The sequence below is a fragment of the Oryzias latipes genome, chromosome 16, assembly GCF_053564925.1.
Source record: "Oryzias latipes strain Hd-rR chromosome 16, Olatipes_Hd-rR_3.1".
Classification (NCBI taxonomy): Eukaryota; Metazoa; Chordata; class Actinopteri; order Beloniformes; family Adrianichthyidae; genus Oryzias; species Oryzias latipes.
In genome coordinates, this window is record NC_136252.1 from 29,294,892 (window position 1) to 29,321,717 (window position 26,826).

General features: G+C 38.2%; 3 protein-coding genes, 1 long non-coding RNA gene and 1 other non-coding gene across 13 annotated transcripts in view; 2 read left to right on the top strand and 3 right to left on the bottom strand.

Annotated features, from left to right (window-relative positions):
* The first annotated feature begins 735 nt into the window (after positions 1-735).
* nt5c3a (5'-nucleotidase, cytosolic IIIA) lies at positions 736-21,710 on the top strand. Of its 4 annotated transcripts, none has more exons than XM_078932977.1 (8): positions 736-756; positions 18,254-18,352; positions 18,496-18,565; positions 18,657-18,789; positions 18,895-18,984; positions 19,083-19,245; positions 19,337-19,537; positions 20,301-21,710. In XM_078932977.1, exons 2-8 carry the CDS (start codon positions 18,254-18,256, stop codon positions 20,400-20,402), a joined length of 858 nt encoding a protein of 285 aa, XP_078789103.1. In that variant the 5' UTR covers positions 736-756; the 3' UTR covers positions 20,403-21,710. The 4 variants fall into 4 exon arrangements, with proteins under 4 accessions (XP_078789103.1, XP_004078377.1, XP_011484014.1 ...); XM_004078329.5 differs by lacking the exon at positions 736-756 and adding an exon at positions 6,694-6,908; XM_011485712.3 differs by lacking the exon at positions 736-756 and adding an exon at positions 16,748-16,833.
* On the bottom strand, positions 870-4,820 carry cfap418 (cilia and flagella associated protein 418). 2 transcript variants are annotated; one of them, XM_004078328.5, is made up of 6 exons: positions 4,576-4,820; positions 4,309-4,411; positions 3,969-4,036; positions 3,706-3,771; positions 3,441-3,536; positions 870-1,577 (listed from the first exon to the last, which is right to left on the bottom strand). In XM_004078328.5, the coding sequence occupies exons 1-6, from the start codon at positions 4,716-4,718 to the stop codon at positions 1,418-1,420; spliced, it is 636 nt and encodes a 211-aa protein (XP_004078376.1). In that variant the 5' UTR covers positions 4,719-4,820; the 3' UTR covers positions 870-1,417. The 2 variants fall into 2 exon arrangements, with proteins under 2 accessions (XP_004078376.1, XP_020566015.1); XM_020710356.3 differs by lacking the exon at positions 870-1,577 and adding an exon at positions 2,913-3,115 and having other exon boundaries at positions 4,576-4,819.
* On the bottom strand, positions 5,220-5,301 carry trnas-aga (transfer RNA serine (anticodon AGA)). Its single transcript has one exon. It is a non-coding gene; the product is annotated as a tRNA-Ser (tRNA).
* On the bottom strand, positions 14,063-16,648 carry LOC110016702 (uncharacterized). Its single transcript, XR_013648213.1, has 3 exons — positions 16,528-16,648; positions 16,283-16,389; positions 14,063-14,159 (listed from the first exon to the last, which is right to left on the bottom strand). It is a non-coding gene; the product is annotated as an uncharacterized LOC110016702 (long non-coding RNA).
* A 1,725-nt stretch (positions 21,711-23,435) lies between the features above and the next one.
* The window catches only part of bbs9 (Bardet-Biedl syndrome 9), a 175,627-nt gene continuing 172,236 nt past the window's right edge, over positions 23,436-26,826 (top strand). For 3 of the 5 annotated variants that reach the window (XM_004078331.5, XM_011485713.4, XM_078932975.1), the window contains exons 1-4: positions 23,436-23,591; positions 25,071-25,187; positions 25,343-25,493; positions 26,707-26,771. In XM_004078331.5, coding sequence (XP_004078379.2) covers positions 25,076-25,187; positions 25,343-25,493; positions 26,707-26,771 — 328 coding nt within the window. In that variant the 5' untranslated portion in view covers positions 23,436-23,591; positions 25,071-25,075. The other 2 variants (XM_078932973.1, XM_078932974.1) reach the window with 1 other exon arrangement.

A 26,826-nucleotide genomic window follows, 5' to 3' on the forward strand; every position in this document is an offset into this window, starting at 1 on the left:
TACATTTTATTTTGTTAAACCTATGTACAGTGTACCGTATACTAGGACTAAGCTATTTTATTAATATAAATTTATACATTTCTGACTCAGTGACTGAACTTTTTTTAGAATAAAAACTTCTGATATTTTTCTTTAAATGTGATCTGCTCTCGTTAGGACAGAGAAGCATGGTTCACAACATTATACACAAAGTCACTAAAGGAATAGGATTTTTGTTCAGGGGGTCAACATGAGGAATTTATTATCTGACAATCAGAAGAATGCAAACTCCATATGAGTTTAAGAAAATGTATAAATTTAGAATACATCAAAAATACCTTGGACTGAGAGACTCCTGAGGTAATTTTGAAAAGTGTTTTTGTTTTCTTTTTCCTCTTGTTTTTTTAAGGTTCCATCAATTTGTAGGTAAATGTGATGTTTGTAATCAGGGTCGGGGAAATAAGCCTCAGCTTCACCCAACACCTTTTTCGGTTGATTTTGTTCAACATTTATGTTGTTCAAAGTTTAAGTTGACATTGTTCAGTGTCAATGTTTATGTTGATGTTTTACGTTTGTGTGTTTAACAAAACCAAAATAAATGCCTCTCTCTCAAATACTACAATCCGAATGTGATTTTAAACAAGTACCGTACTTTTTTTTGCACAGGAATAAAAATGAACTAAATTAAAAATCTTTTATGTATTTTTATTCGTGTTTTATTTCTTAGTTGACCGGACTGGAAGGAACCATTCTGTCTGCAGGCCAAACTCCTATAAGGTAAATCCAAGAACTTTATAGGAAAGTGCCAATAGTTTTTAATTGAACTAAAATTACAAATTCTGTTACACTGTCAACCCTGAAAGTTTCCAATAAGGAGCAGAAGCTAAAAAGATGATATAAAACTTTTAATTTTTGACATTTCTTCACTTCCTCCATTTTTAAACTCAAATGCTCAAGTTTATGAGACATATAAAAAAAATAAACGTCTGGAGTCCAGAAGCTTTAGAAATGTAAAGAAAAAATGTTTCATGTTCCTCATCAGATATATTTTATTCTAGTACAGGCAGGAGACAGATTTGTTTAAAGAGCAGGAGTAAAAAATCACAATGTGTCACAGTTGGGCAGCAGTCCAAAATATTCAGAAAGTTTGAAGTTCCAGATATTTGTGTCCAAATACCTCTTCCAAAAAGAGGAAGACGCAGGAAGAGATATTTTGAAATCAGCCATCGATGAATGGGTGTGAGATGCACAGATTCAGATTTTTTGTACAGTCTGGAAATGCTTCAAGAATCCTCCTCGACAGATAGATGGAAAACAATGTTTTAAGTCTTGCTGACAATAGAGGCCAAGGATAAGTTCTTCCTTTCACAACGACGTCTGAAGGATGGATGGATAAATGGATGGATGGAGAGTTTAGAAAGTAGATTGAGGTGAGCAGTCAGTCCGGGTGTTTGCCACAGACCCATCGGAGCTGAGGCTGATCCCTGAGGTCAGCAGGCTCTGAAGCAGAGAACCAGCTGCACTGGCAGGCATACGCTCTCTGCCCTCTCTTCTTCTTCAGCTTCTTCCTGAGCTTCTGACAGTCCGGCATGTTGTTTCTGCAAACAAGATGACTACACTTATTATTGAGAACAAGTAGATGATTGCATGATTAGTAAGAAAACACACACATTTAAATACCCATGTCCTACAGTCCAATAGCTTGAAATAAAATATATTTTTTAAGAGCTTTTCTCATAAATGTCCTTAAAGATTTGTTTTCTTTATCAGGTCAACAGACATTTGTTTCCACTTGTATTTGGTAGTTTTGCTTCAGCGGAGCAGCAGAGTTTGAGCTTTGGTGTTTGGGATGGCTGGGGCTTTGTGTGATGCTTCCACCTCCGTGACAACATGAAGGGCAAGTAAATCAGCCTGAGTGCTGCAGAGTGTCTCAGAGTGACTTGAACTCCAAGTAACAAAACCACCTGTGCACTTATGGAGAAAATGTTCATGGGAAAGTATGGCGCCGGGTTTCATGTGTGGTCAGTGTGAACAGCTGACCTGCAGGCAGGTTGCTTTAAAAGCATGACATGCTCTCTGAGAAGCATTGGACAGCTGCTATCTCAATTCAACAACTTCCTTTTGACCTTTTTTCTGGAAATGCAGCAGTTTTGCTTTTCTTTTATTCAGCACCTTGATACACATGCTGCACCAGAAGAATTCAGTAGTTTGGGTGTTTTTTGAGAGGTTTTGTGATGTCACACATGTATGGAAAGGAGAAAGTGATTTAGTGATTTTCTTTCATTAAATGAATGCCTGTTGTGCATTTAAAGTAAAACATCTAGTGTGCTGAGAGTTTGTTCCATTTAAAGTATGAATCTGCTCCAAAATAGGACAGCGTTAAAGAGGAAACAGAAAACATGGATGGATACAACCTGCCAAAAAAAAACTCCTTTAATCCTGAATACCTGATGCATCAAGTTCAGGTAAAATCCCACTTTCTGTCACACACTTAGGTGTGCGAAATTGGTCCCCCTGCATTTGACCCATCCCCTTGGGGAGCGGTGAGCTGCAGACTCAGCTATGGTGGGGTACAATTTGGGGGCTTAACCCCCCTTAATGCTGAGTGTCAAGCAGGGAGAAATTAGGTTTTCTTTGGTATGACTCAGACTGGGTTTGAACCCAAGTCCTACCAGTTACAGGGCGACACTACTCTGACCACAAAGCCACTGAGCTGGCCTTGTGCTGGCCAAACAAACAAAAAATGGATCTGATGAAATGGATCCCTGTAGAATCAGAACAATAGATTTATTTTTGCATTTTTTGCTACATTTGTGCCCAATAAAACAAGACATTTGTCATCTTTTTTTCCTGTCAAAAAGGTATATGACTGATATAAATGTAAATGTAATGTTGCAGCATTTATTTCTCAGATTGCTCAGAAAGTTACTGAGATTAACAGGCAGATAGACGACCAAAAGGATGAGATCTTGGATACTAGTGACTGAAATGAGTTTCCGCTGCAGGGCGGCGGGGCGCTCCTTTAGAGATTGGGTGAGGAGCCCAGTCACCCGGGAGGAGGTTTTAGTGGAGCCGCTGCTCCTCCACATCAAGAAAGTCCAGAGGAGGTTTCTTTTGGATGCCTCCTACCCCCTTCCTGTGGAGGTATTCATGGTTTAAACCACTGGGAGGAGGCCGAGGGAAGACCCAGAGGGAGTTCTGGGTTTAGTCTCCTGCCCTTTAGACCCAACTCCGGATAAGGGGAAAATGGATGAATGGATGGATATTTCAAAAGTATTCTATTTAAAAATAGAATCTTTCAATTTTCACAGTAGCTAACACAGCCTCTAATCATAACTGCTGCATGATTGAATAGTGTAGGCACCTCCATAAAGCAGACATCCTATTGCTCTGCTGTTTAAAAAATTCAGGAATTTCAGACACCCAAAAGGTTTTAGAACAAATTCAAGAGATGTACTAACCTGAGAAACAGATAATCACAGGACTGATCCCACTCGCAGTCATCAAACATCACCACCCGGAAGTCACAAGATACACATCTCAGCTGGTCACATGACCTGGTAACACAGAATACCCCCAGTTGTTATCAAGAATAGGCTTTTAGGGATTCTTATTGTTACAAATTGATTTAGGAACAAAAAATGTATATATTTAGCAGTTTAAAGTATCAAAACATGACCAGGAAAAACTGATGAATTCATAATTCACGCCAAAACATTTGAACACCTTTTAGATGTGGCTGTTCCGACTCCATTTGTGACCGAGCTCCCGCCAACAAAGACAGGACAACATCTGGAAGTACAATAAAGCAGTAAAGTCTCATGTCTCTATATTTGTTTGAATCTCCTCACAGTTGTAAGCAAGCATCATATGAAATAAATACAGAGCAACTTTACTTCGACATGTTCAACCTCATGTAAAAAGACAAGAATTCATCAAATTCTTCAATTTCTATAAATGTTCATCTGTGAATTTTAACTATGACTTACTTTCTTCTCCCAATTTGAAATGAGAGCTTGTTCTCTACTTGTGTTTCTTTGGGGCGATTCTGTTGAGACTAAAATGGTAAAAGTACAAAAAAACGGATGAAAGACATTAAAAATAAACTCAGACAAATGTTTAAAATAAGCACAATTTAAGAAATTATTTAAAAGTACTTAGTGGTTGTATGCAAGAAAAGATATACTGACAATGAAGCAAAAATGAAACACAGAAGGAATGTAAAGGAATGTTTGTAGTATTTTATGTGGCCAGACTGTGTGGTTGTGTGTTCTGTATTCTCATTCCCATTTCCCTCTAAAGTAGTTCAAATCACATTCTACTATTTACCTTTGACTGAGGGGAATAAGTGTCTTTGTCTTCTAGCAGTTCTTCCAGAAGCGCATCAATATCTTCAGAGATGTCACTTTCAGGTTGATTTGGTTTTGCTATACTGCAATAGAAAAAAGGAAAGTCCCTCTCTGTTAGCAGCAAAATAAAAGTTTTTTTTTTGTTTGGACTTATATATTCCAAAATAAATATAAAGTTTGAGGGATTTTTTAAAGTTCCAAATAAATGACTTTGATAGATGCTAACAAGAGCTGAGCTAGCAACTACCTATTTTTGCCTTGTCCATCGTTGACACTCCGCCGAGTGTGGCTGGAGTTTGACGGATCTGAAGACTCCACAGAAACGTTGCAACAAAACTTTTTTTCAACTTCATCAAGCAGCTTATCAAAATCCTGATCAGCATCAAACATTGTAACCTGCTTGTGTCTGCTCCGTTAGCGTTGAAGCTAACCAGCGCACGAGACGGCTTACATAGCGTTAGCCGTTGCCAAGTAACAAAACGGAAACGTCAAACCCAATTTCAAAATATGTGTCCAAAACACGAAAGAATGATTGTTCTGTTTAGTCTTTCTTGTTATTATTTATTTATTTCATTTATTTATCTCCATGCAAAGTTATCTTTAAATAAATAAGGCTTTCTAATTTTGATAAAACAGCAGGGGATGATACATTGTTTTGTCAAAAGCAAAAGAAAAGAAAAACATGGAACTATCATTTTAGTTTGAAACCGAATAGGAAGTTGTAATTTTACATTCTGATTTCTTTTTTTGGACAGAGCCAGTTGTGAAGCCATTTTAGAAATTGTGTAACTCAGTTAAAAGAGTAAGAAAACGAAATAAAACAAACAAATTAGTGACTAAAATGTGTTCAAAAAAATGTGCATACGAGAATCAAGGTCTAGCAAAAATATTCGTTGTCGGCAGGATTCGAACCTGCGCGGGGAGACCCCAATGGATTTCTAGTCCATCGCCTTAACCACTCGGCCACGACAACTACTGGTTGGTAAATGCAACCAAGTATATTTAATAAGATATCTAGGTGTTGTACAATACCTCATTTTCCAAGTAATGTTATCATTAGATAATGGAAAACGGGCTGCGTTTACATTGCAGTTGTCATCGTCTCATGTCACATGTTCCTTACTAGAGCCTCAACAGACTGCAACACTCCTTCATTCTACAATCACCTTTATGAAAGGATATTAAATACATTGGTGTCGAATACAAAGTAGACAACTGGAAATATGTAAATTAACCTCACATTATAATATCTTTTCATCTCTTCCTGAGCCAGAGAACAAGAAAATTTGTCAAATCAATAATGCAAAATACAATTTTTACTCAAAAATATTTTTCATGGCACTAGGATTCCTAGGATGCATTCAACTCAAAGCAACCAAAAGAGCATCCAGTTTAAGGCTTCACACTTAAATAAGCTACATGTAAAGATGTTGAAACTTCTAGTGTCAAGTGCTGCTGTTGGACACTTTTCATTTGACACAATTACAATGCAACGCTCTGTAACATTTAGACATTCTGTTTCATTCATCTTCTAATCGTATTGTTCTCTTTTGATATCAAGAAGTCCTACCAATGGCTAGAAAGGGCTGGCCTACAGGACAGCACTGAAGCACTCATTCTAGCAGCTCAGGACAAGCCCTGAGCACCAGAGCAATAGAGGCTCAGATCTACCACACCAGACAAGACCCAAGGTGTAGGCTGTGCAGGAGGGGCACCTGAAGCAATCCAGCACCTTATGCAGGGTGTAAGATGCTGCTAGGGAACGCATACATGGAGCGCCCCAATCAAGTGGCTGGAATAATATACAGAAACATGTTTGCAGAATATGGACTTGAAACCCCAAGGTCAAAATGGGAAACACCTCAGAAGGTGATAGAGAATGAGAGATCCTGTGGGACTTCCTGATCCAGACTGACAGGATGGTAATGGGGAACCAACCAGACATTGTACTGGTGGATAAAGAACAGAGGAAAACCGTTGTGGTGGATGTGGCAGTGCCAAGCGATGGAAGCATCAGGAAGAAGGAACAGGAGAGATTGGGGAAATACCAGGGACTCAGAGAAGAACTGGAGAAAGAACTGGCTTCAAAGCCAGGAGAGTTTATTTATTTTGAAAAGTTGTTTAAAAATAGATTTCCTGGTTTCAAATTATATTATAATTTATAAAATACTATAAATGAATGAACAGACAGATTTCCTTTTAAAATTGCTTGAATTTTCTAGGCAAATTTCTAAGATTTTAGTAGCTAGATGGTGTCAGAGTTTTCTCGTGAGAGTGGCTCGTCTTCGCCTGAATATACGATCTAGGGCTGCAGCAGGAAGGTCGTGAGCGCTTCGCTTGCATAGACGATCTTGGGCTGCAGCAGGAAGGCGTGAGCTCACAAAGTGAAACAGGAGGAGGCGCCGTTCAGATCGGCTGGCTGTTTGGAGGCATTGGACTGTCATGGACAGGGCGGCTGTGGTGAAGGTCGGAGCTGCGGCCAGCGCAAGTGTCTGTGCAGTAGTCGGTGGCGTGGCGCTCGCCCAGTATATTGTAGCCAAAAAGAAGCGGGCCGGGAAGAAAACAAGGATAATAGAAATGGTGAGTCAAACTACGGTGCGTTGTCAAAACTTATGCGGTAGATGCGTAACAGGAAGTGTCGCTGATGCGGCTTCAAAATAAAACCCCTTTGAGTTAGAAAAGGGTTTTAGTGCCTCATAAATACTTTTATTTTGAACATTCTAACAGGAAATAGAAAGTGTTCATTCTTATCTAACAGTTGGGCTCAACAATGCGCACTCGCAGTAGTTTCCAGCTGTTTTAGAGGTCACTAGCAGCAAGCTATTTACATTAAAGCCTTTTCTGTTACACATCCTAAAGCCGTCACCCCTCGCAATGTTTTCATTGTTCCGGAAGTCGCTATGTGCTGGTCCTGTTGTCATTCGCTGACAGATTGAAAAATGTAGATTATGCTAGCTCCTGTAGCTACATCAGTCCTTTTTCGTGTAGTAGTAGATTGGGACACGTTTTTTTTTTTTTTTTACTTTATTGTTCAAAACAAATAGATTGGGAGGATCTTTACAATTATTCTGCAGTCCAGCTGATGTATCTCATTGGTTATCTTTGTAGATCTTCATTATATTTCAAATATTAACCATCTTGAAAATGCTTCTGTTTCCCAAAAAACTTATCAAGTTTGGGGATCATTATTTTTAAATTTAGTAGCATGTGAGTAGGTCTCACCTTCTAGTGTAAATCTTCCTTTTTGCTTCTCACTGTCATTTTTTTTTACTCTATTCCGTCTCATTCGTCACGATCACCACTGAATTCCTCAACAAATCAGAATCAGAATCAGAAATACTTTATTGATCCCACACGTGGGAAATTTGTTCGTTACCATAACAACTGACAGGAAAAAAAGAGTAAGAATAATATAAATAAAAATAAAAAAGAGAACAAGGAAAATGTGGTATAATTTAAAGAGCTATTTACATAACAGTGCAGGTAAAGAGATGTGCAAAAGAAATGTGCAAAATAAAGAAAAGAGAAAAAAAAAAATGTGCAAAGGTTATCTTCTGCATTGTGAATTATTGAACAGGGTTATAGTATTTGGCAGGAAGGATTTCTGGTACCGGGCAGTTTTGGAGCGGAGCTGTCTGAGCCTTCTAGAGAAGGAGCTCCGCTGTTTGTCCAGAACAGGGTGGAGAGGATGCTCTGGGTTGTCCATGATGGATAAGAGCTTGTTCAGTGACCTCCTCTCCATCACTGCTTCAAAGGTTTCCTGTTTGCAGCCAATGACAGAACCCGCCTTCCTGATCAGCTTGTTCAGTCTGTTGGTGTCACTGACTGCAATGCTGCTTCCCCAGCAGACCACAGAGGAGAACAAGGTGCTGGCCACCACAGACTGGTAAAAGATCCCCAGCATCTTGCTGCACACATCAAATGACCTCAGCTTCCTCAGGAAGTAGAGTCTGCTGCAGGCCTTTTTGTACACAGCAGTACTGTGGCTCCTCCAGCTCAGTCTGCTGTCGATAGTCACACCCAGATATTTGTACTCCTCCACCGCTTCCACATCCCTGCCCAGGATGCAGAGGGGTTGTAAGACAGTCCTTTTCCTCCGGAAGTCGATCACCATCTCCCTGGTCTTGTCCACATTGAGCAGCAGGTGATTCTCTCCAGCCCACTCCACAAATCCGTCCACCAGCCTCCTGTACTCCTCCTCCCGTCCACCGCTTATACACCCCACAACCACAGAGTCATCAGAGTCAAAATGCATCACATTTTACAACATCATGAAATTTTTGAAGTTTAATTCAACACATACTTACAGCCTTAAACATGCAAACATGTCGCCATAGGAATGACAAGTGTTTCTCAGAATAATACCTTAGACATGTATTTTATTTTTCAAACTGTTCACTCTTTTTCAGTATTTTCCAAAATCACAGGATTGAGACCACTGAACACCTCTCTTAGTTTTTCTAAAGACAAGAAAGGAGCAGAGAAAATGGCCCCAAAAGCAAATCCGAATAAGGATTGAAGTTCTTGTTAAAACACACGTTGTAAAGCAGGGGACTTTACTTTGAAGGAGCAGCTTTGAACCATACTGTGTAGAACTACAGGTGGGACGTTTTTTCCACGCAGTCTACCTGTAGTTCACCTGTGCTAGATGTGATGCTATCAGCTAAACTGTGGCCAGTTTTTCAAATTTACAGCTTTTGCTTACAGCTTTAACCTGCAAAGCTGAGATGCTACATTTTTCTTACAGGAATGATAGAAAATAGGGGCTTTTAGTCTGAAAGGGAGCTGGCAGAGCTTTACTGTGTCTCATTAAGGATTCAACAAAACTTGTTTAATGTCTTCTCCTTTCGTCAGATTATTTCATTTTTTTTAACTAGGCAGAGCATTAAAAGTGACATTACTCAGCCAACAGTATTTTATAATTCTTTTTTTAGGAATTGTTTCATCAAACAACTTAGTGAAAACCATCTGTGTACTTAAAAACACTGTCACTAGAGGATCCTGCTTGTTCTTTTTGGTTTTGTTCATGAGTGGTTACCAGAGAAAACCAGGATGTGGCTTTAACTGTTGTGAACAGGAGTTTCATGTGGCAACTATCGTCCTGGAAGCTTGTTACCGTCTGCTTTTGATGGTGCTTGGCGCTAAGAGGAGGCACAGACATCCACTGTAACCCACAAAATTTCAGAAATATTCAGCTATGACAGACTGTTGGGCTCTAGTTCCCTATAGGCTCTTTAGTGGTAACTTCAAAACCTCTTTTTGGTTCATTTCAGAAATGTCTGCTCCCAAGCTGTTGAGCAGATTCATATTCTTCCTTCAGCTTCAGCTCTGAAGTCTTATGTCTTTTTTTTTTTTTACTTTCTTGACTTCTTTAATCACAGACTACAGATTTTTAGAATCAGAATATATCAATAATTGTTTGACCAAGAGTTTTTTTTTTCTATAAAGGAGTGATGGTGTGAAAAGCAATAAAAAAAGGGAAATACAGAAGAGCAGCGCTCTAAATAAAACTTTAAATCACTTCTTTGTGCTCAAAAGTCATTAGTTATTGGATAGTGACATGCAGAGAATCAGCATTTGATGTAAACATGAAGTTTGTGCGCTATATCAGGTCACACGTTTGCATTTAGCTCTCTCTGTCTGTTCCTGGAGAAGAACAGTGACGCCGCCTCCATGTCTGCTCTGCTTTCAATCACACGCTGACTTCAAAGTGCACAGTCATGGTTTCATTGGACAGACACTCCAACATGGATCTTATGGGCACAGCAGACTCGTGAGCATAGATTAGGTAAAAATATCCAATGTATCTATCCACTTTTAGAGTTCTTGATCAATTCTACCAACCCCCATCCATCCATCTTTCTCGGCTTATCCGGGTCGCGGGGGCAGCAGTCTAAGCAGAGAGTTTTATTTTACTTTTTTTACCGAAACCTAATACGAGTCAACTTATTTTATACTGTTACAATTTTGGCGTTAATAATTTGAATCGATGAGACATCTTTTTGGGGTTTTCTTTACCCCAAAATGTTATTTTTTGTTAAATTAAATCAAGTTTTGTTCATTTGGACTAATTTGGTTTGGATAAAAAATGTCTCAATTCTTTGAGGCTTGCTTTCCTCTGTCCTCACAATCATTTTCATAGCTGAAGTGCGCTGACCTGATTCATGACAGTCGACAAACTATCGTCTTCTCCCAGAGATCAACATGTTTGTGTTGAGTGATGACGCATTAATTGTGTTCATGCGTTTGTGTAGTCCATCATGCTTAGATTGCTGACGGACTGCTACAGTATCAGTCTTTGCTGGGAACAAAGCTGTACAAACACACCAATTATCAACAATCTGCTTTGAGATGGATGTGAGGTCATTTTCTCCTTGTCCCTGGTTGTCCCTCTGGTTGTTGGTTCTTTGTTTGAAATTTGACATCGATTTTAGACAAACCCTAATCTGAAAGGAGTGTAAAATCCTAATATTTAAATGTAGACGTTAAAGACTGAGCTTCAAAAAATGTATTTCTTAAATGCAAATGTATGAAAAAACAGATGATTTTCTTCTGAACCATTTCAGTGATTTCTATGTAGAAGCCTTCTGCAATGTAATTCCCCCTTATGACCACTAGAGGACAGACGAGAACAAGTTTACTTTGCCTAGTTTTTTCTAAATTGTTTTACTTTTTTATTTGAATTTTTTTACTTTTTTAATCCAGAATTAACATTAGCTAACCATCTCACAATTTTATCAAAGAAAGAGTTACTTAAGAACAAAAAAAAAAAATCAAAGTTTTTATCTATGGAGAAAGAATGTATAAAATCGAGTAACATCTTTTCCAATGTTTTATAAAAGTAAATCTAAAATTTAAAAAGTAATTTTAAATCCCAGAGAGTCAAGTGCATTAGAGTTTGACTATGGATTGTTTTTATTTAGTTATTTTTTTTTTATTCCCTGTGTCATTTTCTACATCATTTCTGCAGAGTGGCAAGGATTATGCAAATGTTAATATGAAGACAAAGTTGATTACTTGTTCATCCCAAATTTTTATTTCATTATAAGTTCTAAAATGATAGGAAAGTTATCTAATCTTTTGAGAGAGAAAAAATCAGTTCAATTTATATATTTTATTTATTTTTCTAACTTCAGAGAACTGTTTTAAATAAAAAAAAATGCAAATCTAAAATCTTTAATCATATCCAGTCAAACTTTATTCGTAAGGCACTTTTCATACTTTTGTAACAATAAGTGTTTTATTTATTGAAGCCAGATTCAGTATTGTGGAAATGATATTTCGTTATTAATCCGCCTCCTGTGTGAATAATAACAAATTAACCTTAATGGATGAGTATAATCACTAAAACTTAGTTAAAAAGACAAATAAGTAAAAGCAAACAAGTGGAAAAAATACAAATACATAACATAATGTAAATATCAAATAAATATATATCTGACTTCCTGTGTCTTCCCTTCTTTATGGAACATCTTTAGTATTTCCTTCCTCACTCGGTCCCTCTGCCTTCCTCATGTAGCTCTGAATTCATCATGTGATGCTGTATGTGAACCTGCTGACCTCTGCCCTCTGTGACCTCAGTGTTTGTGGCGTTCTGTCAGTCAAAGCACCTCAGAGTTCAAATTCAGTTCAGACCTGAGGTGCCATTCTAGGGTTCTGCTTTATGATGCGGCTCATCAACACTGGCTCTAGAGTTACAGCAGCTGTTCTAGTCAGTGTCCATTCAAAAACCCACTTCATCATGTGTTTGTATGACTCTGTGACAGACTTCATGAAGCCAAAGCACGCTGGAAACCCTCCTGTGGCTCTTTCATGACTCAACTATTCCAATTCAAATATTTACCAACCATTAAGGTGGGTGGGTGGGGGTGATATATTTACACAGCAAACAGGATTTGTGTGGTTTGTTTTGGTTGCGTGAACATAATGAGTCTCTCAGCCAAAGTGAAAAACATTTGAACAAAACCACAAAACAAACCGCTGTTGGATTTGATCAACGGTTTTTTCAGGCCTTATATAAACGTGCAACAGATTGGGACATAAATGCCTCAAAGTCCAGCTCTGACCATCTCTTGATCTATCGTAGTAGCGTCCCCACTGGTTTTTTGATTAGGATGATGCCGTTTTTAGACAAAATCCATCTCAATTTTCTTTAGATGTATCCATCATCAGAAGAAATGCCATAGATAAACACCATATGATGCAGATCTTTAAATCCAACATGCATGTGAAATGGGAAAATCAAAATCGTGATGACCTTGTTTCAGACCAGCTTCTAAAAAAATGACCTGGTATGTTGATTACAAGCAGCACACCCATATCCCTTACATAACTCTTCCATCACACTGGTGCTTTCAGTGTAGCTGTTAACCCTCAGCGGTCTCTTCCCTCACTGCAGCATTTGCCCATTCTATTGGGTCTTTACGATGACGTAGGAATGACGCCGACCCGCCGTTAGTCTAGTTTTAATTCAACAATTTAACTTGAAGCTTTCAAAAAAGTTATTGGCTTTGGAAAACATAAAAACAGTTATGACATATAATTATGATTCCCCTTGGAGTAAATCCATGAAATATTTTGCATAGTTTTGCCTTTTTTAACATTATTCCCATTGTTTTGACCTGGTCTTTGCTTTGTTTTGGGATTCATACATTCTCCTTGTATCTTTACAGTCTCTAGATCTTTGTTTTTAAAAATAACGTTTTTGTTGCAAAAAAAAAGACTCAAAATTGGAGGTTTTGTACCGTTTTAGCTTTTTTTGTGGAATTATTGTGCAAAATAATGAAAGAAATATCTGAAAAAAGAAGCTGGGGTTGTTTAAAAAAGCTGTGTAAATTATGTTCAATTAGAAAAATTATGGGAGCAAATTGTAAAGTTGAAAAAAATATATATGAATAAAAAAGTCTCCAAAATAGTAAGGGTTAACAGCATTTACACTTACGTACTGATACAAGAAGTATGTAGCAAAGTTCACAGTGAGTGACTCATTTTGTAAAGCAGAACTTTGCTTTTTAAATGGCGCCACAAACATTTTCTTTTGATAATAGATTTAATAATAAAAAATAAAAAAAACAAGAAATGATCAGAGGAAGGGAAAGAGGAAAATCTTTTCTCTCTTGCTCTTTAAGTCTGGGGTACTGAGAGGTCCGGCTGTGGGGTTGTAATCGGAGAAAGTCCACCTGGTTTTCAGGAGAGGAGGAAAAAGGTGTCAGCTGAGCTTTCAGCTTCCGACCCCATAACCTCTGATTATCAGGTGACTTTTCAGCTAACAGCTCATTCTGCTTTCTGGGTGATTTGATTTCAGAAAAAAACAGCTTGTGTTTATCATGTGATAAATGTGTCAGTGCAGCATGTTTGCTGCAGTTTTACAGAATCTCCTCTGTGGCTTAAACATCAGACGGATACCTTCACCATCTCCCTGATTTACGAGGGTTTGACAGTTTAAAGGATTCATCTTATGCATTATGAGCATCACAAGGGTTCAGGAAATGTTGATACATAAATATGCTGCTGTTTGTGCAAATCCATTCGGAACAGTTTGCTTCAATGGCTTCTTCCACTGAACTGGGACACACGGATGCAGGGGAGCTGTTGACATGAGGTCAGAAGGCTTTTAAGTCCAAAAACTGCTCCCACTTCCAGATATCGGTTTCTAGCAAAGAGAAAATGACAACATATAAGAACGATCTACACAACTTCAACTTATGCTAAAAGAGCAGAAATTATTGTTGAGAAAAAAATTAGAAAAAAACTTTATGTTGACACTGAGTTGTTCCTGGATTTGTTAGCGCGATTTCGTACTTTGGATTCATCGATGTCCGTCACTGATGGCTTCAATAAAAAAAGAACATGTTCAAAAGATAAAAGTCACAAATAAATCTATGGCTCCTATAAAACCTATGAGCTCTGAAAGTGTAGAACTGGGTTTGAGAAGTTGATTATATGATCCGTCTTTACTTTAAAAAAAAAAGCCATATAATCCATGAATTGATTTTTATTTATAAAAATTTTCACCTTTGTTCAGTTTATGTCTTTAGTCGTGTTTTTCATGACCAAACTGAAACAGTTTTGACAGTAAATGTGAAATCTAAAGCAATATTTAAAGGACTTTCTTAGAAACTTGTGAATGGAAATGGATTCAGGGTTCAGTCCCTCCTCTGCAGTCATGTGCAGACTGTCAAATGTGAGTGATAGGAGAGCAGCAGGACACTGCACAGCTTTGATAATAATGTTTGGAGTCCTAACCAGCCCGTCTGATGTCAGCAGATTCACAGGAAATGCTAAAGTTCGCCAATAGCCACTGTCTGATAAGAGCGGCACTGTTTCGAAAACCATGTTTTCTGAATTCTGAATTATATTCTTATCGCACAGAATTGATATTTCTCCAATAATCCACATTTTCCTCTGAATCTACATCAGTGGGATTTTCTTGGAATGTCAAATGTATTTATCATTAATTTCAAATACATTTTTATGAAAGGAAATTGACATTATCCACCATTAACCACAAGAAATGTGTGGTTTGAAGCTGTCTTTTGTTTTATTGCCTAATGTTTATCATACTTGGCATCTTCAAAAGGTTTAAGTCCCATTTAACCTCTTGATTTTAGGATCTTTGGTTGATTTTTTTTTTTTTTAATGCAAACAGCAGCTTGCATTTAGTGTCCCTGTACTGGATTGTCATAAATTGGACATTTATTTAAAGATCCATTCCAATGAAAATGTTTTTTTGCTGTTTCCAACATGTTCTTGTGGCTTTTTTCTTGTTATAGAGAACATATTAAATAAAGAAAATTAAGCCTATAATTACATTTGAGTATTTCTTTATTTGAATTGTTGTGAATCAGGAGCAGTGTAACCCCTGTGCTATCCTAGGCATTGTAACGTTGGGAGTTGGGTCATCTAGACCCACTAGACAGTGCTCTGAACAATTTTTCTTCAATGATTTGTGATCTTCACTTACATGAAATCTTTCCACCTTTATCCACCTTTGTCATGGTAGGGAGAACACGTCAATGTAAGGGTGGGGTCATCTAAGATAGCACAAGGGTTAAACATTTTGTATTTGTGAAAAAACACTGGGCGGGTCACAAGCTCCCTGTTCTGCTCTATTCTGATGGATCCACTTTCATATATATAGATTTATGTACGTCTTTGTTTTCCTCGCCTGAGCTGGAATCTGGGGGTGGACAGCTCCGATATTGCTCAAAATTTTTGCTGCACCGCTAATGTTAAAGCCCGTACACACCGGGACGAATATTCGCCAGGCGTTATTCGCCAGCGTTTTTCGTCACGTTTTTTGTGTTCACACCCAGGCGATTTTCGCTGACGATGAGCCGAGCGAACATGCAATTTCATTCCCTGACATTAGATGGCGCTTAATGTAAACAGAAATAGTCCTGTACACAAGGTGGCGCTGCGCAACTTTACACTTCTTAAAGTCGCTTTTCACTCAGAAGAAGAGAGCAAGTATTTACGCGCTTGTCAGAATATTACAAAGAAAACATGAATATTTCAAGCACCAGTAGCTCCAACTGGTACTTGGTAAGGGGATATTTTAGAATGTCCGTCATTATTTCTTTGCGGCAGTGTAGACGCTACTTGGCGTCTATCTTCTTCGCTGGTATGTGTGCTCAGCAAGGCAGTTTTGTGTTTGAGCGCCCCCAAGTGGTGTTTTACTGTAACTTCAGAAGCTCCAGACACGTGTGCAAAAGCGCCATTCTCATTGGTCGAATAGATTTCGACGCGAGGCGTCAAAAAAAAAAAAACGAACCCGAGGCGTTTTTTTTTGACGCTTTGACACGTGGCGTTTTTTCGCGTCGGTGTGCACACTCTCATTGGTGCCCTTTGTTTAGTCACGAGGCGTTAAATTCGTCCCGGTGTGAACGGGCCTTTAGGTTGGGGTGTGAGGGGCTGTAAGCCAGTGGTAGAGCATTTAAACAGAGAGCTCTTACTTATGGGTGACAGGAAGGGGGAGCGGGGTTGCTCCTCACCAACAGTCCCGCCCGGAGCTCAGAGGCAAATGTCTAATGAACTCCTGCCGCTCTGCCGAAACTGTGTCCTAGAAAACGACACGGGTAAAAACGGCATCATGCTGGCGCGTCCAGGCTGGCCCAGAAACGGACCGATGCAGCAAAAACTGACGCCTCAGCAGACAGATAAGACACAGAGAGCGCAGTGTGTGAAAAACATCACCCACCTTAACCCGTGTGACCCTGTTTGGAGGGTTGTGTGTTGGAAATGTGTGAGCTCAGCAGCAGCTCCTATTTGATAAAGGCTCGTCTCTTCAGAGGTCAAAGGTCACGTCGCTGGAAAAGGTCTAGATTCCAAGTGTGGCGTCAGCTGGAATGATTGTGTTTGAGCGTGTAAAGAAGGAGGGGTCATGTTGTCTAATCTGTTTCAGGCTGCCCCCCACCCCCCGTGCCTGCTCCGGCATGTATAAAAGCTGAGCACAGCCGCACAATCCTTTCCTCACTCCTGTTTTTGCAGAGCTGACAGAGCCGAGGTAAGACGGTGACTGCAGCCAGGTTGGGATTTCTTTTTCTCTGCTGAAGCTGAGACACTTTTCTTCAACGAGGAGACCTTGCAGGCCGGGGTTGTTGATGTTTGTCATCCAGCCTCTTTCCTTTTTGTTCCTAAATTAGAGATTTTCTTGGATTTCAAAGTAAAACGCAATCTTTTTCAGAGCAAGCTCGTAAACTTGTGGCTGTTTGCTTGTCTTTAGTGGGCTATGCATGCCACCGTTTTAGATGACTGAAACGGGAGAAAGCGTTTTGACTGCCATCCGTCTGCCCGGCTGAAGTCTACGAGGCTTAGTAGAGACAAAAAAAAAGAAGCCTTTTATTTTTAGCTTGTGTTTTCGGGATGTCACTTACCCGGAGGATTTATGAGGTTGTGCTTGGTTGCTGTTATATAAGTGGAAGTTGTGTTTTTAATGCCCTGCATGTTTAGAATTGGCTTTCGGATCGTGATATTCTTGAAGTTTTCAAACATTTACAAGCAGATCTGATGTAAATAAGGGGAAAATACACAGTTATATGTCACACACTTGTTTGAAATAGTAGTTATACAGTAATGGAGGCTTTAAGTATACACTCGGATGGATGTGAGGCAGACAACGTTTCTTTTCTTCATCTTCAAGTTGAACTTTGCAGAAGTTTATTCCTCAAATAAGATATTTTTGCATTAAAATAAAGTTTTTTCCTTTTCGTTGATGGAGGGAAAACTGCTAAGGACAAATAAAAAAATGTCAGCTTTAGGTTGATTTTTAGTGAAACTTCCAACAGTGAAAAGGATATTTCAGGAGAGTGGAAGTTCATATCTTCTCTGCAGGGGTCTGTCCATCCTTTTGGCTCGTCACACAACACTGACAGATTCCAGACATCAGCTGTTTTCAGACCCTGACATTCCTGCAGCGTCTGAACCAGAGAACGCAATGTTCCTCTGCTGCTGCTGCTGTTGCGTTGAACAAGAACCTTGACACGTGACCTGCAGGGTTTGTGCGAGGACTTGCAGGGCGTTGCTGTCAGAACCTGTTCTTTCAAAACATGTTCAAAACTCAAGTTAACTCTAAATGCAGAAATCTGCTAAAACTAAATTGGCCTGCGAACCTGGTGTGAAGTGGGTGGAGCCAGACAGCTCGACAGCCATTGTGTCTTTTAGAACGACAATCTCTCCAATTTTAAGAAAACGTGTTGGTGGATTTTGAAAAAAGCGTTTCATAAATGTTACCCAATAATACCATTTACTGCATTTTCTTTTTTTTGCATTTAGTACTAAATGAATTTCCCAGTTTGTGGGATCAATAAAAGAGTTCTATTCTATTCAATTTTGCAGCTTCAACACTTGGACATAAATTTGCAAAACCAGCTTCTATCGTGGCCTCAAGAACCAATCTTTCTTTTGTTCTTTTGATGGATCTGTAGATGCCTCAGTTTGAGAAGCCGACGGTCCACATGAGGAACCCTGAGAGGGTCGAACAGATCATCTGTGGCCTCATCAAAGGAGGAGCTTCCAAACTGCAGGTAAGGAAACTTCATCATTACACCTATCCTTGGAGAATTGGTTCTCTAGGACTTCATGTCTTACAGACTTTCAGTGAAGTCCTATTTTTTTTCCTTTTTTTTTTAGGGGGTTCAGATTACTGATATGCTGTCATCTGTTTCAGATTATCACAGATTTTGACATGACGTTAAGCAAATTTTTGGTGAATGGAAAACGCTGTCCGACGTGCCACAGTAAGGAGACTTTGCTCCATACATTTTTTCATTTTTAGTCACCTTTAGTCTTTTTTTATGAGTAACTTATTCTTTTTTTTAATCCACTTAGATATCATTGATAACTGCAAACTGGTAACAGAGGAGTGCAGGCAGAAACTGCTGCAGCTAAGGAATAAATATTATCCCATTGAGATTGACCCGCAGCTAACCATGGAGGAGAAATATCCGTTTATGGTAGAGTGGTGAGTTGTAAAAGACTTCCTGATTTATGAGCCGGATGGTCCGGATTTTGACCATCACTTTCCATTCAATGCAGCTTGGAATTTAAATGCAGACTTTGTTTCCAGGTATTTTAAGTCCCACACGCTCCTGGTGGAGCAGCGCCTGGAGAAGGACAAGCTTCCAGAGGTGGTGAGGGAGTCCGATGTTGCCCTCAGGTATTTACAGAATATAAATCTCAACCTTTTTTTTTTTTTTTTGTGTGTGCAACGTGTGCAAAACCAATGCAATATTCCTTTTGCTGTGTTACTTGCAGAGAAGGCTTTGAACAGTTCTTTGACCGCCTCCACCAACACAATGTGCCTGTTTTCATTTTCTCTGCTGGTCTGGGCGACGTCCTGGAAGAAATCCTCCTTCAGGCCAGAGTTTATCACCCAAACATCAAAGTCGTGTCAAACTTCATGGACTTTGATGAAAATGTAAATTCTGAATGAAGGATAGAAAGATCAGATTTTTTATTTTTGCTCTTTAGCCACATGACGGCAGGTCTAATGAGGCCTTCTCTCGTAGGGCGTTTTGCGGGGCTTCAAGGGTGAGCTGATCCACGTGTACAACAAACACGACGGCGCCCTGCGGAACACGGAGTACTTCAAACAGCTGAAGGAGAACTCTAACATCATCCTGCTGGGAGATTCCATGGGAGACCTCAGCATGGCCGACGGCGTTCCCAACGTAGAGAACATTCTCAAGATAGGATTTCTCAACGACAAGGTGACGTCATCAAGCAACCGTTCATTCAAATAGATCTGCAAATAAACAATGAACTGAAGTTATGTGTCTAAGGACACATCTCGACCCTTAAAAAAAACTGCGATCTGTGAAGTAGGATTACAGATGTCTTAAGGCTGTAAACGCCCTCCCTACTCACTTCATGCTCTTTTCTCAGACAGACATGAACATTTTCACACTTAACTCTTGTTTAAACTCTCAAGGTTCAAACATTTACAGAAAAATAAGTACAGAATTATAGAATGAAATCAAAGATCTGGTCGCAATGGAAGATTTATGTAGATGTGGAAAGCTGAACACATTCTGGGAAGGAGACACGGCACAGAGGAGATTGACTGACTATAGACAACAGTTAATCAGGACACAGAACAGTAGACTGTATAAAAAAAGAAAAGGATGCAAAATTGCACTAAAAAAATCAGCGAAATGGCGAGACTGTGTAAGGTAACCTGCAACAAAGGGTTTTTGTGTGGTCTTTTTTCCTGCAGCACAGATCCAGTCATATGAAATGTTGATTTTCTTTCAGCATTTGTGTTCAAATTAAGAAGTTCCACCTGCTTGAGGGCAGGAAACAGTGTGAACTATGGGTTGCAATCGTTAAGTTTTTCTTTGTAATGTTTTTTTTTTACCATCTTCCTATACATTTGCAGCTTTTGTTAAAAAAGCTTTTCCTTACCAGGAAACAATGGGAAGATGTTTTTTTATTCCCTGACAAACCTTTCTTTTTTCTTTTTTACCTCCGCAGGTGGAGGAGCGGCTGGACAAATACCTGGACTCTTACGATATTGTTCTTGTGAAAGATGAGACTCTGGAAGTGCCCAATGCTATTCTCCAGAAAGTTCTATAACTCCACTGAACCACATCTCAAGCAGATCCCTTCTTTTCTTATCTGCATCCTCTGTCAGGACATTTAACCTCGCCACTCTTCAGAGATGACCAGCATTTTTTCTCAGCACCAAGTCCTTTCCACGCCTCCGTTTTAGCAACATTCTGAGATTATAGATTTCCTATGTAAACAATTTTAAAAGTCATCACAGCACCAACAGCTTGTCTAGACTGTTTTTATCTATTTCTCATGTTTGTTTATGTGGTAGTTTTCCAAAGAAGAAGAGTGAGCTTTAAAAAGATCACAACCTTTGCCAGTTTTAAGTTTGCACAGTACAAATAATATTTTTTCATTTTTTTTATTATTTTCACACTTAAATATAGATATTTTTTAAAAGACTTTAAGTTTTAGCTATATCCCAGCATGCCTTTCACCAAGGTCTAAAATCATGTGACATAGCTGCTGCAAATTCATCTAGTCACTGTTTCAAAATTAGAACATTATAAGAATAAACTGCACAAAATCTGAAAAAAGCAGCATTTCTATAAACAATAGAGAGCAATTCCTTTTATAAAGGATTTGAAAAAAGTATTTCAAAAATGTCTTGCCTTTTATTTAAATGCAAGATTGTAACAATATTATAAGAAAAGTGTTGCCTGGAAGGGAAAAGATGAACACTTGTTGTACGTGTTTTAGTTTGATGGTTGTTCAACCCGCTTGTTGTGCAGAAATGCCATGTTTACAAAGTGTTTTTTTTTACCCCAAATGTGTTCATTTGATGTCAGTTTTACAGACAGATGATGGTTAATTTACTGGTACATTAAAAATATATGAAGTAGATTTATTTTTTGTCCATCTTCCTCTGACATTTTAGTCTTCATGTCATGCGTATGCTGACCTCTAGTGGTCATGATAAGGATTTACAGTCAGTAAAATCACACAATACTGCTGTAACAATAAAACAATAAAAAACAAGTGTTTAAGCTGAGCACTACCTCGAAAAACATTCATTTTTCAGTAGATTTGAAATAAAAATGTCTGTTTTGTTTGACGTGGTGTCGAAAGTTTTCCTCAGGCTTGTATATTTGCTGCTACCACCTGCATGTTGCCTTCAATGTTTAAAGTGAAAGATCTATGAGACTAAAAAATGTTATCTCTGTTAAATGCAGTCTAATGCAAAACTGTAATTGTGAGGTTTATGGACAGTCATATTGTTTGACTGCATCTGAGTTACCAGGTTTTGACGGGTGCATTTTTTCAAATAAAATGATGGATTTTGATGGCTTTAAAAAAATATACAATAAATACGTATTTTGTGAGGTCGTTAAACCGGGTAAGTTTTCTTTTTTTCCACTTTTTATTGAGTCAATTTTCACTCACTAGAAATAAAACAGCTGTTCATTTTTTTTTTTATTCACTTCCATTTTGTCACAGTGAAACCCAAAATTGACTTTTCCGTGATGGCTGAATAAACATAATTTTAACATAATTACTTTTTTTCTTAAGTTTCAATAAATAAAGCTGTTTTTTATTTATAACAAAATTTGGAGATAAAATTATAGCAAATTATCGAATTCTTAAAACTAAGATTTTCCCGAATTTCTTCTGTTTTCTATTTATTATTATTTATTTATTGCCTTGAGTAAAATGACGGAAAAGACGACACAAACCAACAAAAAAACCACAAAAATGGAGGACGGATATAGGATGAAGTTTGTTTTCTGTAAGCCAAGTGCACAAAGGCCCTTTCGTTCTTAAAAACAAAAAAACAAATTTAAACCAAAAAAAAACAAAACCCCCCTTTTTTTTTTTTACCTTTGAATGAATAGTTATGTCATTTTCTATTGTTAGGCGTTACATTTTGGCATTTCAGTAACAAAAAATCTTTATCGCTGAGGGTCGTTGTTGTTTCTTAACCAACTTTGAACACTTTTATTTTGAAAACCGGAAGTTGTTTTTTCTTTCTTTTTCTTTCATTATTGAAATACAATCGTTACAAAGACATGCGCGTGCACACACACACACAAACGTATGCTTATGCAAAAATATATCAATCTTTCAGCATAAATTAAATTTCAATGGAATTAACAATCTGTACCCTAGATCAGTAACCATTCTGTAGCAAATTTACAAATGTCATAAGATTTGAGTTCTGACCATATTTCAATGAGGATAAATACAGTCTGACTTACTTTTTAAAGCACCGAAAATTCGGCCAATCTTTTTTCAAATTTTTTTATGAATACGACATTTTCCCAAAATCAGGAGGATGTTCACTTGTGTTGGTGTCTCTTTTGACAACTTACTGTTACAAAACAAAATATCTTCTTGTGTGAATTGTATGAGGTTAATTTTCTCACTAAGCCAGTTGTGAAAATCTTGCCAGAAGCTTTGGGTCACTGGACATGAAAAAAAAAAAAAATAGCTGTTGTGTTGTTTCTGAGGCTGTATGACAGAAATCACACGGATCAACCTCAAAGCCAAATCTACTCCTTAACGTCTCTGCTGATGGATAATAATTGTTTTTTTTTAAGCATTTCTTTAATCTTGGGGACTACGGGCCATTTCATGAATTTCCATTGTTGGGCATCCGATGTGACAGATGCGTCAGTTATTTTATATTTAACTTTTCTTTTAAAGTCCTGGTATCATTGACCTTTAAAGGGTTTGTTTAGATATTTATTATCACATTTTTTTCAGTAAGTTTTTTTTTCACCTATTACTAAAATTGGGTAGTTTAACTTGAACATTGGAAGACAATATTGCATTTTTTATCAAATAAAGCAATTGGAATTTCTCTGAAACTATAGAGTCAGGATTAGCTATAAAGTCTTTTCACCATTTTATTCTAAAAGTTCCAACCATTGATTCAGAATCAATTTTCTTCATACCTCCCAAATTATATTCCTTAATTAGTTTAGATTCTCTGATGTAATTGGTCTTATTTCTCCAAATAAATGTATAGATAAGTGAGTTAATTTTTTTTTATATTATTTGAGTTATCAACAAAAAAACTTACACCTCTTGACCAGGTGGGCAATACGAAACTCGGTTACCCATCAGCCGCTTCTCTTTTTCCGCTCATGCGCACAAGCGCATAGCTCCTCCGCTTAGCGTCAGTGTCATGACAACAGGACGATGGCTCCAAGAGGGTGAGAGATGTGATGTTTGTGTGAACGAAGTGGAACGAGGAAAAGCGGTTCTTTAACGGTGAGAAACCCACAAACAAAGACGGCTTTGTTGCATCGATAACGGACATAGAGTGGAGAAATTAGCAGCGGTGCTCCGGACGTGTTAGCTTTAACCCAGGAAACTTGGAGGGCTAGCCGTGTAGCCACAGCTAAGCTAAAGACAAGTTAAATCAGCTGGCTTGGTATTAGCTGCAGGTAAATCACCTGTTGCCACCCACGACGCCGCAGATCTCAAGTGTATTTTTTTCTTAGGTTACCACACAGAGGAAGATGAAAGCTTATAGGAAAAAGGGAATTTTAACCGTTAACCAGTAGAATTTGGTGTGTTTCTTTTGTTAGTGTAATAATGTTAAACGTTTAGCTGTTTTCACTTAATAATCTGCAGTGCTGTGACGATATTACTTCAACAGATATAATATTAAACATAAAGCAAAGTCATTCATTACATAATCCTTAAAATGACCATTTTGTCATTTAGAAACACATTAATCTGAAGCAAACTTGATTGATTTCTGGTGACTTATGACATGTTTTTTGTTTTAAGAAAGTAGTAATCTGATTACATAGACCTGCATTTCTATGTTTTGCAGTTTGTCTCAGAACTAAAGATGCAAATTCTGCTTTAAAATGGTCTTATTCAACACAAACCTTTGAGATTATTTAACGTTTCAACCTTTTTATTTGCTTTTTCAACCAATTTGATTTATTTCACTCACAGTAACTGGACTTGAATGCTCATTCAGATCTTTTAGGCCGTGTGCTGTAGATAGGAAGGATTCTTTCTCTCTGGATTAAGAGCCTGTTCCATCGGCTCAGCATTTAGCAAGGAGAAAAGCTGCTTGCCCCCACCCACTCCTCCCTCCTCTTCGACCTCCGAGCTCACACGCTCAATCCTGAGGTCATGTGACCTCCAGGCTCCTTTGCATTTGGCTGCAGTTTTCCTGCACACATCACCTGAAACTATAGTTTTCCATAATGTTCCTTTTAGAAGATGACTCTCAAGAATAACAATCAAAGGTTTTAGCTCTGAGGTCATCTAATGTTTTTTCTCTTATTCCTGATAACGTGTAGAAACGGAACAAAAGTATATATTTTTGTGAAAATATTAGTTTTCTTTAGGAGTTGCATGCTGTGCTATTTTCCAGGAAACAATACTGATCTGCTTCTCTGAACTTTGCTGAATAAAAATACTGTGTCACCATAGAAATGCCGTTTCTGACATCAGCGACCTGCAGTAATGTTATTAAAGTAATGATGAAGATGATGTTGCTTCTCCCTTATTGGCCCTATTGTTGTGTAATGAGTACCATTTGTTTTCCAAGCCTTTAAGTTTTTCTTTGAATTGTCACATCTGTTCATTTTGGCCAACAAGCTTCGCTCAACAAATGAAATAAATTGTGTGTTTTTCTGATGCAGTGAATTCTTTTTTTAAAATTGTCATAGAAAATGTCTTGTTTAAAAGCATGTTAAGAAAATGATGTCCAATGATTTTTTTCAGTCACCATGTCCCTGTTCAAAGCCCGTGACTGGTGGTCAGCGACTCTTGGCGAGGGGGAAGAGTTCGATCAGGGGTGCCTGTGTGTGGGTGATGTGGACAACAGTGGCACAGGTTATGGTCAGTATGTGATGAAAAGAAAATCACACAAACAGAAAAAAACTCTTGCATGTGTGTGTGTGGAATTTCATCCGTCATGCACTGTGTTGTTGTTGTTGTTGTATGTAGCAGCCGCCCTCCTAACAACAGTTGTTCTGTGTGATTGAACCCTGCAGACAAGGTGGTGGTGGGCAGCTACATGGGGATGCTGCGGATCTTCTTTCCACACGCCAATAAGTCGAGTGAAGGAGGCCCGGCTGACGCGCAGCTGCTGGAAGTCCAGCTTCAGAATGCCATCATCCAGGTGGAAGTGGGCAAGTTTCTCTCGTAAGTTAAGAAACAAAAGATTTTCAATACCTCTGCCATGTTTTTACCTGTACCTGTTTGGTCATGCAGAGGTCGACGCTGGAACATGTCTGTAATCATAGATCCTTTTAGATATATAACATATATAAATGCTTAATGCTTGATTGCTTCTCTTATCATTTTTGGCTACATTAGACGGATAAAAGCACACGAAAGGAATTTATAAAATTGATACATTTTGTACTAAGATGCTTTATATAAAATCTTTCATGTGTTTGAGACATTTCTTACAAAAGCCCATGTTTTAGATAATAACGATAAACAGTAGAAATCTGATAGGAAAAATGAAAACCACAAAATCATAGACGTCTTGACTGCCAACACATTGGGTTTGTACTTGTCTGAATGTCCTGCTGTGGAGCAAAGATGGCAAGCACGCTGAGAACCCTAAGGTGCTGCTGTGGCATCTTTTTACTGTCTGAATTATGGCGTCAGACCTGAATTTGACGACTTCAGTGTTTTCTTTAGAACCAGGGCTAAAAAGCTGCTTAAGGTGGAACACAAAGTTACGCTAAAGGTGTACTAACTAAAGAGCAATAGACTATCTGTCAGATATTTAGAAGTCAGATATGACAATGGAAATCGTACCACTAATAGGATTTCACCAATATGTTGTTTAAATTTGGTTGATAAATTTTTCAGGATGCCAAAATACAAAATGTTTTCTGACCTGGTCACTTGACTTAACATTTAAACATTTGATCATTTTAAAAAATTGACATTTTTGGATCCAACTTGTATTGTTTGCCGGAATACAGCAAAGATGACAATTGTTTCAGTTCTCATCCATTTGGTCGCAGTGAGATATCATCAGGTCATTTATATCTCACACCATTCGGTTTAAATGGACTGATGCTCGCCCAACCTGACATAACGGACATTTTCTATGTAAGCAAGGTCTTCAGTTAAATTCAAATCTGTATTAAAAAGGGGGAGGCTTGAATTGTAATCTCCTGAAATTCGCAGTCACCTTGTAAAGAAATGACTGTAAATTTTAAATGTCTCGTCATACGACCACATGCTTGTTTTCACGTTAATTCAAGAAACAGTTGATCTGGTAGCTGCACACATTTTTGACAATTTTTAAAGTAAAGTACCCGTTTCAGTGATCTTGAGAATTTGTCCTAATCCAGAGGTGACGGCTGTGTAACAGTAATACTTGATGTCTTATCAGATGCTCAGATCTTCTTCACTTGGCTGTTCTTCACCCCAGAAAACTGTCAGTTTACTGTATATCAGGTAACAAGAATATACATTAAGAAGTAAAAAACAAAACAAAAATCCAATGAGTGCT

Coding starts and splice junctions, on each gene's coding strand:
- nt5c3a (XM_004078329.5), top strand. CDS start 6,771: ATGGACAGGGCGGCTGTGGTGAAGGTCGGAGCTGCGGCCAGCGCAAGT. Junction 18,566..18,656: donor ACGCTGTCCGACGTGCCACA/GTAAGGAGACTT, acceptor TAATCCACTTAG/ATATCATTGATAACTGCAAA. Junction 19,246..19,336: donor TCATGGACTTTGATGAAAAT/GTAAATTCTGAA, acceptor CTTCTCTCGTAG/GGCGTTTTGCGGGGCTTCAA.
- cfap418 (XM_004078328.5), bottom strand. CDS start 4,718: ATGTTTGATGCTGATCAGGATTTTGATAAGCTGCTTGATGAAGTTGAA. Junction 4,412..4,575: donor GATGGACAAGGCAAAAATAG/GTAGTTGCTAGC, acceptor TTTCTATTGCAG/TATAGCAAAACCAAATCAAC. Junction 3,537..3,705: donor GGAACAGCCACATCTAAAAG/GTGTTCAAATGT, acceptor CTGTGTTACCAG/GTCATGTGACCAGCTGAGAT.